This window comes from Haliaeetus albicilla, chromosome 14 (genome assembly GCF_947461875.1).
Source record: "Haliaeetus albicilla chromosome 14, bHalAlb1.1, whole genome shotgun sequence".
NCBI classification, from domain to species: Eukaryota; Metazoa; Chordata; class Aves; order Accipitriformes; family Accipitridae; genus Haliaeetus; species Haliaeetus albicilla.
The window spans coordinates 37,121,311-37,131,237 of record NC_091496.1 but is presented as its reverse complement, the minus strand read 5'-3'; the positions used below and the strand labels follow the sequence as shown (position 1 = coordinate 37,131,237).

General features: G+C 56.7%; 1 protein-coding gene across 1 annotated transcript; it reads right to left on the bottom strand.

Annotated features, from left to right (window-relative positions):
• Nucleotides 1-536: 536 nt before the first annotated feature.
• Nucleotides 537-1,583, bottom strand: LOC138689062 (T-cell activation Rho GTPase-activating protein-like). The gene is made up of 3 exons (XM_069802321.1): nucleotides 1,423-1,583; nucleotides 1,075-1,195; nucleotides 537-778 (listed from the first exon to the last, which is right to left on the bottom strand). The coding sequence occupies exons 1-3, from the start codon at nucleotides 1,522-1,524 to the stop codon at nucleotides 537-539; spliced, it is 465 nt and encodes a 154-aa protein (XP_069658422.1). The 5' UTR covers nucleotides 1,525-1,583.
• Between the last annotated feature and the right edge of the window lie 8,344 nt (nucleotides 1,584-9,927).

Here is a 9,927-nt window from a genome sequence, read left to right as displayed (position 1 = left end):
CCTGCAAACCTTTTCATCGCACAGTGGTATGAGGTAGGGGAAGGCACGACCCACTGGAGTCGGTTCTGATGTTAACCAAAGTGAGCTCGTTTTACCGTCTTTCCTCCGACAGGTTTGCCAGCTCTTCTGGGCGCACCAGGGACTCTGCCGCGCTCTCGGGGGTGGCTGGAGGCAAAGCCTACAACAGAAATGTCAGAGTTAGCAGGTGGCAAGAGACGGCCTGGAACAGTAAGCAACTCTTTGCCAAACTGCTAATCTAGCTCTCCAGAGGAGATCCCTTTGGCTGGTTTGCATCATCCGCATTTCGCACAGTCCCCCCGCCCCCCAAAATAGACTTGGAGAAGCACCGACAAAGTCGGACCTGAGCAAAACCCCGCTGAAGTTGACAGCTACTCCCCTCTGTCTATTTGTAGGTGATTTGCAGGCATTTTGTTTGTCAAAGCACATGCCAAGTGCATTTGAGAAACAACCTTGCCAGTTTTCCTTGCTAGGGATCTTCCCAGCGGGTGGAGGAATAACCCAAACACACACCAGCTCTACTGCCAGGAAGAGGCACAGCAGCGTCTCGGCCTCATCAGAAACTCCCCTCTTACACCAGACACGCTGTCACAGTGTTTGGGGACCTGACATACCTCTCCTCTTTCAGACTCCACCACCATAGCTCCCCCAGCTTCTCTGAGGACACCGAGCAGAGAGGGGGGTGCATGCAGCGAGGCTTCTGTCTGATGTTTGGTGTCTGCTGTAACTGCTGGCACACTTTGCTCTTCCAAGTGCAGTTCTGGAGAGCAAAAGCACGTGCAGCAAAGCGACTTGTTGGAAGTAAACAACCACTAAAGCAAAACCCACCCAAAGCCCTACACCACTTAAGTTTTCAGACCTCCGATGCCCTGTCTGCAGGCTTCAGCACATCTTGCAGAGCAAACCGTTCATGCCCCAAGAAGCAGTGGCCAGAGAGGCCACGGGACAAGCGGGGCTGAGAGGACAACACTCCAGGCCCAGCCCTGCCAGAAACGATGCTGAGGTTTCTGGCGTCCCAAGCCCCAGCCTCTAACAACCCTCAGTCCTGCCTCTTACCTCCGCAGCTCTCTGTGGGGGCTGCCGACGACTCCTCGGCTGCTGAACAGGAAAGGTCAGTTGTCTGCTCCCCAAAGAGTTCCCTGCAGTTGTCAATCATGAATTCCACCAGCACGTTCACCTGCACACATCAAACCCTCGGGCTCAACCCAGGTGCCTGGAAATGTATCACGCAGCCTTTCCCACTCCCGACCCTTGCCTCTGCGCAGGCGGCTGTGGTTGTGGGGCTGCTCTTGCAGGCAGCCACCCCACCGGCATTTGCTCAAGAGAGGAGGCAGCCAGGGACCTCTGAGCAGCCAAGCTCGGATGGGCCGGCAAGGCTGCAGCCGGCTGCTCAGTACAGCGCACCTTCTCAGTCACCGCCAGCATGGCCTCGAGGGGGAGCAGGTCCTCGTGAGGTGGGCTCAGCAGATTTGGCCCAAGGCAGATGGCCAGGTTGCTGGCGGTCATTCTGCTGCTGGCGGCGTTGTGGCCGATGTGCTGGAGGAGGGCCAGCAGCCGCTTGAGGAGGAGGAGATTGGCTCCAGGCAACTCCTCGGCCACCCTGAGGGAACAGGAACTCAACGTTAATAGAGAAGATGCTGCCCACAGCCGTCCCCAAAGCTTGCCCAACACAGGTGGGTGGCGCAGCTTTCCGGGTGCTCTCAGCCAGCGGTCAGTGCTCCTGTGCTTCAGGAAGGAAGCACGGCCTTGCTTCCCAGCTCCTCATTTCACCCAAGCCCAGGCAAGGGAAGGCTCCCTGTCCATGCCCTTTCCTCCGAAATCTAAGCCCACCCCAGCAAAAGCAAGCTGTCAGAAGACACAGCTTTTTAAGGAGACCGTCCCTTTTCAGGCAAGTCCCAGGCCTCTACCAGTCCCTCCTCAACAGGCAGGCTGCTGCCCACACTTACGCTTTCAGCTCTTCAACCTTCTCCTCCTTGCCACTCTTCTGCATCGCTGCCATCCAGTCCTCGTAGAGGTCTGTCACGAGGAGCTTGGCGGGGATGCTTTGGAGGAAGTCCTGCAATGCCAGGGGCTCCAGGTGAGCCTCTGAACACTCCAGGCCAGGCAGGAGCTCTTCCAGCTGCAGGTCAGAAGCGCTCACCTTCAAGATGACGGCCAGCAGCAGCGCAGGCTGGCTGCCCAGGTCGACATCCGCACCGTGGTCCAGGGCCTCCCGCAGCTCACGAAACTCTGTCCCTCCGGCAGCTCTTCGGAATATCCCTTCTGTCGACGGTCCTTCCTTGTGCAGGACTGCCAGCATCTCCTGCAGGAGGGGCAGGAGGACAGTTGCTTGGCTGAGAAGCTGCCTTCCAACAGCAGTGACCAAAGCACTGCCCCAGATCCTGCTCCTTTCCCCCCGCCAAGGGGGCTGGCACCAGAAGCGTCTTCTGGGGGTGAAGGGCCCAATCCCCCATCCCCGGAACTCCCGGGGACACCCACCTCCCCTCTGGAGCAGCCGGAGGGAGGGCTGGGGACCCCCTGCCCAGGCTGGCTTACCTGGATGGGCTGGGGCAGGGAGCCGTCCTCCCCGCAGAGGGCTGCCAGGGGCTGTCCAAAGAGCGCCCTGCTGCAGCCGGAGCCCGCCTGCCCTGGCGCCTGGGCAGCGGCTGGGGTCCTCCGCAGAGCAAAGGGCCAGGGCAGCCCCATCCTCCTCCTCCTCCTCCTGCTGCTGATGCTGTTCCCTCCTTCTGAATAGGAAAACGGAGCAAGAGCACGTCAATGGGGACAGCCGGGCCAGCACTCCCGGAGCCTGCCCTGCCTGCAGCACGGTGCTCAGCGGTGCGGCAGGATGGGCAGGGAGCCAGCAGCTGGAACCACAGCTCCAGCTCAGCGGCTCCAGCTGGGAGGCTCCTGAGAGCCGGCATGCCACCGGGACAACCTGTCCCAGCCCTTGCCCTGCCCTCCTCCAAGCTGTGGGCAGCAGGAGAGGCTCTGGGTCCCCGCAGAACCACGTCCAGCGGCTGCTGCCCAGCAGGTATCCTTGCTCGTCCAGGTGACGTCCTCCCTTGGGGTGCCGCACCTGCATGGCAACACTCAAGGGACAAGTGAGCACAGCTCAACCATTTGCAGGACAATGCGTTTCTTTCCACAACTCACTTGGTGAGCGGCAAAGTCCCCCAGCTTTGATAGACGGGGCTGTCGGTGGCCCTTGCTTGGGACGATCCTGCAAGAAGCAGGCTGCGCTTAGAGAGCAGCCCCGCAGCAGAAAGGGCCACCGGCGAGCTGCCACCCGGCACCAGTAGCCTAAGCGCGGCAGAGCTGGGACCCTCTGCCCTCCCGGGCTCTCTGCTCCACACGGCAGGTTTCCCCCCAGTGCCGCCAGCGAGGATGTGCTGGTATTCCTGGTGGCTCCCCAACCCTCTACGCTCCCCGAGTGGCACCGCGGGACGCTCCCTCCCTCCATCTCTGCCTTACAAGCTCACCCCGCTGGCCGCAGATGCCGGCACAGCCAGAGGCGGGTGAAAGGCAGCCATTCTCACCTCTGCCTGGTCCTCCATCAGCCTCTCCAGGCTCCTGGCGCTGAATGTCCTCCACTGGGCAAGAGAGAAGGAGCGGAGGAAGGTGGGCAGCGATGCCTCTGCTGCTCGGCTGGGGGACCAGGGCTCGGGGACAGAGCCCAGACCGGAGAGACACTCACGGCGTGGCGGCGGCTCAGCTCCTTCTCCAGGGGTCTGAGGGAGGGGAGACGGGTCACGCGGGCTCTCTTTGCTCCTCCTGGTGTCCTGTGCACCGGCAAGGGACAGGGAGAGAGCTGGCTGAGCCCCAAGCTGCCCCTTCTCTCCTGTGAGGCAGCTCTGCCCGAGAGCTGCCCGCAGCCGCAAAGGCACCTCTCCCCAGCTGGGGAGCTGTGTTCCCCCATCCGGCTGTGCCTGGAGCATCCCCCCTGGCTTACCCCAGCAGCGTGCCCACCCACAGCTCCTTCAGTGCCTGGGAGCTGCAGAAAGAGAGGAGAACCAGCGTCAGGCCCCGCTGCCCCCCAGCCCGTGGGGAAGGTAGGACACAGGGGCAGGACGAAGCCCTGCGGGGCAGGACAAAGACGCTGCCCAAGCCCTGGCTCCCCGTGTCCTGCCAGAGCAGCTGCTTTTGCCCTTCTCTTCTGGGGACCCAAAGGGCACCAGGGAATGCAGGACCTGGCAATGCCCCCATCCCTCCCTGCCGGCGTGCTTCCCGCTCCCTGCCCAGGCTCTGCACGCAGGGCAGAGGCCGTTCTCACGACGGCGTGGGCACGGTTGGGAATCTCTCCTGCCTGGCCATGGGACGTGGCACCACGACTCACCCGAAAGCGGCAACGCAGGAGCCGGTGGGCCAGATGAGGATGATGGAGGTACTCTCCTCATCGCTGCCTTCCTCCTCCTCTTTTTCCTCCCCCGCCGCCTCCTTTCCGCCGCTCAGCACCCACAGCTGGTCCAGGGCCAGGCGGAGCTGTGGGCGCAGGGCGGTGCCACGTCTGCAGAGAGGAGAGGCAGGCGGTGAGCTGGAGGTGGCCTCCTGGGGGTCCCCCCGGGCAGAGCCCCGTCCCCCACCTGCCCTTGGGACGGACATCGATGGGTGCATCCAGCACCACGGTCCTGGGGCCTGGGGCTGGTGCTGGGGTGTCCCTGCCCTGGTGCCAGGGCCAGGGATGGGGGAAAGGCAGCTGGGCTCTGAGGGTCTTACTGCAACTTGGCGATCACCACTTCCTCCTGGAGGAGGAGAAGGCGTCTCTCGCTCCTTTTGCGGCCCCGGGTCAGCCGCACGTCCGCGCTCAGCACCGGCTCGGCGTCGGTGAGAGCCTCCCTGCAGAGCAGAGAGCGGCGGGCATGAGAATCAAGGCCCCCGCCACGGGTCCCGGCCGTGCCCGCGTGTCCCCGAGGCACAGGGAGAGCCCACCTGGAGCCGCAGCAGCAGTTGGCCTGGCCCATCCTGCCCGGGAGAGGAGGACCCTCGCCGTGGACCAAGGACGCGGGCCAGTCGGCGACAGCGGGGATGGGAGGCGAGGTGCCGGTGCCGGCGAGGTGCTGCTCGGCCAGATCCTGCCTCCTCCCGGCGCTCCTGCGTGCCAGCACAGCTCCGTGCTGCTGTCTCTGGTGGCTGTGGGCTCCAACTGACCAACATTCCAAGCCCAACGGACCAACATTCTGAGCCCAACGGAAAGTGGGAGGGGCACTGGGGTGAGAGTTCTCTCCAGTATGGCCATCTCTGCCTGGCACTGGGGAGCTCAGGGCTGGATGGACACAGCAGAGGGGAAGGACCACCTACCTCCAACTGTTGCCAATGCTTTCCCTGCTGCAGCCCAGGATGCACTGAGTCGCCTTTGTCCCAAGGGCACTTTTCTGGCTCTAAATCGGTCAACTTGGTGTCCACCATGAGCCCAGGTGTCTGCCCAGCTGCTTTCCAGCTGGGTGTCCCCCAGCACTTACTGGTGCAAGGGCTTGTTTGTCCCCAGGTCTCCAGGACTTTGGTCTTCCCCTTGGGGAACTACATGAGGTTCCCGTCAGCCCCTTTCTCCAGCCTGTCAAGATCCCCCTGATTGACAGCAGGACCCTCCGGCGCGTGAGCCTCTCCTCCCGGTCGTGTGCCACTAGCTGCAAGCTGCCTGAGGGTCCACTCTGCCCCATCTCCCAGACCAGGGAATGTGAACAGGTCCTGCGTGGTGCAGCGCAGGGGGGCAGACATGCACTTTGATAGGCCATCACTTGTCACAGGAGGTTCAGAAATTTAGGGGGAAAATCCATATTGGTTTGGGTATTATTTACACAATGCTTCCCCTTTGTATGCCTACAAGCTCTTAAAAGGTGTTCAAAATGTCTCCTTTTTCATTTGAATGTCACAGCTCTTCACAGTGCTGATGTTGCGTGTAACATTGGATCGGGTTGTACTCTCGCATAGAGCGTTAGGTAGTATGTAGCCTAGATTATTAGGTAGAAGATAGCAGATTATCTGCATTAATTGCGCTAACACCAACGACAGGAGCTTGCATCTAGCTCTTGAGCCAAAGGATAAAAATCCAAGGTGTCTATTGAACTCAGTGGGCTATTGATCAGCAGACTGAATTCACCATGTTCAAAAAAGAAAAGGTACGTGAGAAAGGCGTATTCCATCTTGACTGCTACAATGCCTGTTTTGGTAGGTATGAAGATATATTATCCATGCCCCTCCCGCCACCCCCTTCCAAAAAAAAAAGGACTAGAGAAAAAAGATTCAACTGCTAGAGCAATGGGGCTTTTAATAGCCAAGTAAATTTCCCTAGATCATTCCCATTCAATGAGCCACTTTGTCTGACATTCTGTCTCTACTTGGTACCAACAGAAGCCTCTACCTGTGCCATGCTATGGAAGATGTAGAATTCCTCTCTGATCCAGAACTTTCCACCTACAAGCAAAACCGTGGTGAAGTTTTCCTCCACCTCAACCACTCCCTGGTGCCTCTTCCCCAGGGAAAGTCTTTCCTCTCTCACTCTGTGCTCATAGCTGGTCACGGGCAATGCAAGCCCCAAGCCTCAGCCACCGTCCGAGGCCACCAACCCCCTTTAGCCATAAGCAAGCTCTCAAACTCCTTTGCAGCTGCAGGAGAAGCGTTGTTAATAGAAATGGATGCACACGGCACAGTCTATTCCACAATAGCCACAGCGGTTAAAAGCTTTCCGTGTCCTGGATTGGTGGTTTTCAGGACCAGCTCCTGGGTGCCGTTGCATGAGGCTAGCGATAGCTTTATTTCATGCAGGTAATTCAGGCTTAATCCTTTGTCCCCACAGGCCCAGCAGCACAGAAAGTCACCGTGGGCTGTGTTTGAGCAGCCTGTTCCACTGGACTGGTGGCAAATGGCTGCATCCCTGCTCTTCTGTTGTCCGCGTGGGGTCCTGGTCAATACAACAAGCTGTTTTCCCTGGAAATGACCATCGTGGCTAAAGACAGACTCCTCCTTGTGGACGCCAGCCAAGCTGTGGGAACGTCTCTGGCACACATGCTGTGCCAGCTTGCAATCCCCAAGAGACTGGGACTGAGGCAGGTCCAACAGGAAGAAAATTTGCAATTGTTACTGAAAGAGGGGAGCGACCACCGGCACTGAAGAGCCATTTGTACCCTGCCGAAAGCCACAGGGAAATGCAATGTGTGGTGAGCTTAGGCAGGAAGACTCCTGTCCGAGGAGCAGCACGCTTGGTTATTAAGGCTTTATCACACTTGGGTGATAAGGCTTTATCCTTGGCTTTCCCGCCGTGCTGACTGCTGTGGCTGCTGCCTGTTCTTTCCTGCCATGCTGGCTGCACCCACCTGTGGGGCTGTCCTTGGGAAGGGCACCAGAGCCGAGAAAGCCCCTGGGAGAGGGGCGGGGAGAAGCTCTTCTCCAGACAGTTGCCAGAAGCTCTCCAGAGCATCCCTTTTCCAGCCCATGAGATGCTCTGTGTGACAAGGGAAGGTGCTCATCGGTCCAGTGGATGAGGCCCTGCAGGGCTCCCATCAGGGTCCTTTGACCTACCCATCTTCCAGCCCCCACTCCAGGGGCTGGGGGTCTCACGAAGGGCAGAGCCCTGTCCCCCACCTGCTGTTGGGACAGACATTGGTGCATCCAGCCATTAAAACCTGCCAAGGCTAGCTAACTAGGAAAAAGAGATGAGCCACACTGCGCGTGCCCAAAGGGCAGACACTATGTCAAGGATAACATAAATAAGTATATGATTAGAACAATATAAGCTTGCCTTGCTGTAGGTAACGGTATGCACGATAGGCAGAACCATCCCCCGTGCATCCAGCGCTGCAATAAAGAATGCCTGCTTTCTAAAACTCCAAAATCGAGCCTCAGAGAGTTTCTTCGACCGGCTTTTTCGGTTACGCACCCCTACCTCTGACTGGCAGGACAGAAGAGAAGATCACTCGGGCACCTGTCCCTTTCACTCCTGCCCCCAAGACTCTCAAGTCCTGCTTGACCTTACCCAGGTTTTGCTCTACCGTGTCCTGGTGCCCGCATGGAAAAGGAGCAGGGGAAAGCGCTCTGTGCTTCGAAACAGCGGGCCAGCCTCCCCGTGACATCCCGGAGCACTCCTGGGCGGTCAGCACCACGGGGCCCTCCTATTTCTTCTGGCAAAGTCTCAGCTCCTCCTCTCTTGCTCGCTCCTCCTCCCCCATCCACGTGCTCCTTTTCTAGGTGGTGGAAAGCATATTCTGCTTTCCCTGACTCCCACACGGCCCCTTGGTTTCCAGCAGGCTTCCCACCAGTGCCTCTGCAAGCCTGTTCTTAAGTGCAACCGAAAGGAGAATTTTCTTTTTATTATTCCCACACCTCAGAGGCAATTCTGCTTTCACTGAACTGAATGGAAATTTGTGAGTAAAGAGGATGTTTCGATTTGTCTGCAGTGCCACAGTAGAGTTCACAGGGCCCTGCCCAAATTCAATAAATGTCAGCTTTGTGTTGTGGTTTTCACTGGAGTGACAGCTACTGAATTGGAGAAGACCCATGGGAGAAAATAAACTGATGACAGAAGTTTTGAACGATGGGCTTGGGAACCACAGATGTGCGTGCTTATGGAGTACCTCTCTTTCAATCTCCTGAGAGGATTTTTTCCTCTCATAACTTGAGGAGGATGGAAATCTTTTCGGTCTGGTGGATTTCAGATTTTTAACTTCACTTTCTACTGCGTTGTGAAAAAAATGCACGCAGTCTTACCATTTACATCCCACAGTGTTACCCGCTGGTCAGAAACGTCTGAGGCTTTCACATCTATTCCGTACCTCTGCTAACACTCTGCCAGTCTTGATCTGGTCAGATGAGAGCAGCTACTGCGAATAACGTTCTTGACTTCCCTATCTCCTCACTCTGGTTTTCCTCTGTTTCTCAGGCATATGCTTTCTCGAGACTGCATATGAGGGTGAGAGATTACTAGAGTCCTTCCCTATTCCTAAAGGCACCTGAAAATTCTGTTAGGAGTCACTTGCTGTAAGATTATCTCCTGAAGTCATCGCAGAAATATCTAAGATTTTGTAGAAATTCTTTTGAGGCTCAGGAAGGTATGATTCTTTTCTTCTGCTCAGTTTCACAAAAGTCTCTGTAGCCTTGGTCTCATCTTCTTTAATGCTCCGTTTGAGGATTAGTGGTTCTCCCAAGCAGGGTGCCCTGCTGTTGAATTAGCCAGGCACAGCACAGAACCCTTGGTCTGGCCACGGTGAATACTTTTTTGGATAGGCTCAGATGAGCATGGTGAGTTTATGTTGTTTCAAGGATTTGCTGCAACATCTGTGCCTTTTTTGACCCAATACTGCAAGCTGTTTAAAGCCATACACTTCCCCCCCGCCCCGCTCCAATGAACCTGTCTGAGACTCTGTAGAGCACAGGATTATTGCACTATAATATAAGGTATTAAGACAGCAGCCAAGCAGTCTTCCTTGCTGGAATACCTACCTAGCCTTCCTACCACGATAATATTGTTTCATAATGTGTGTACTGGAATGAAAATGCTCATAAATGCAACGTGAATATTTGCTAACTGCAGGTATTTTTACAGTGCTGATCCCTCTCATATCGAGGCAGATGTAACGATAGTCACCCGTGTACTTCTATGAGCCTGTGCAATGTTTAGTTTCTTAATGGACTGGAGAGTGATTTCTGATGATGATTCATGCCTTATCAGAAAGGGAAGAAGTGGATGTGGAAATGGCAGGAGAGACTGGGAGCTTAAGTTTATAAATCATGGTAGCATCTGACAGTTCATCCAGTCTCAGCGGAAACTGTTTGGGAACAGCGCTAAGCACTGGATCTCGCTGAACGGTCAAGAGTCGGGTGGGAGAAGGCACCGTGGCTTTATTCAGATCTTCCCTTCAGTTGACTCAAGTAAGAGTGGATGAAAACCCTCTTGCAAAGAAGCACTTTTGCATCTTCCTCCAGACTTTGAGGGGTTTT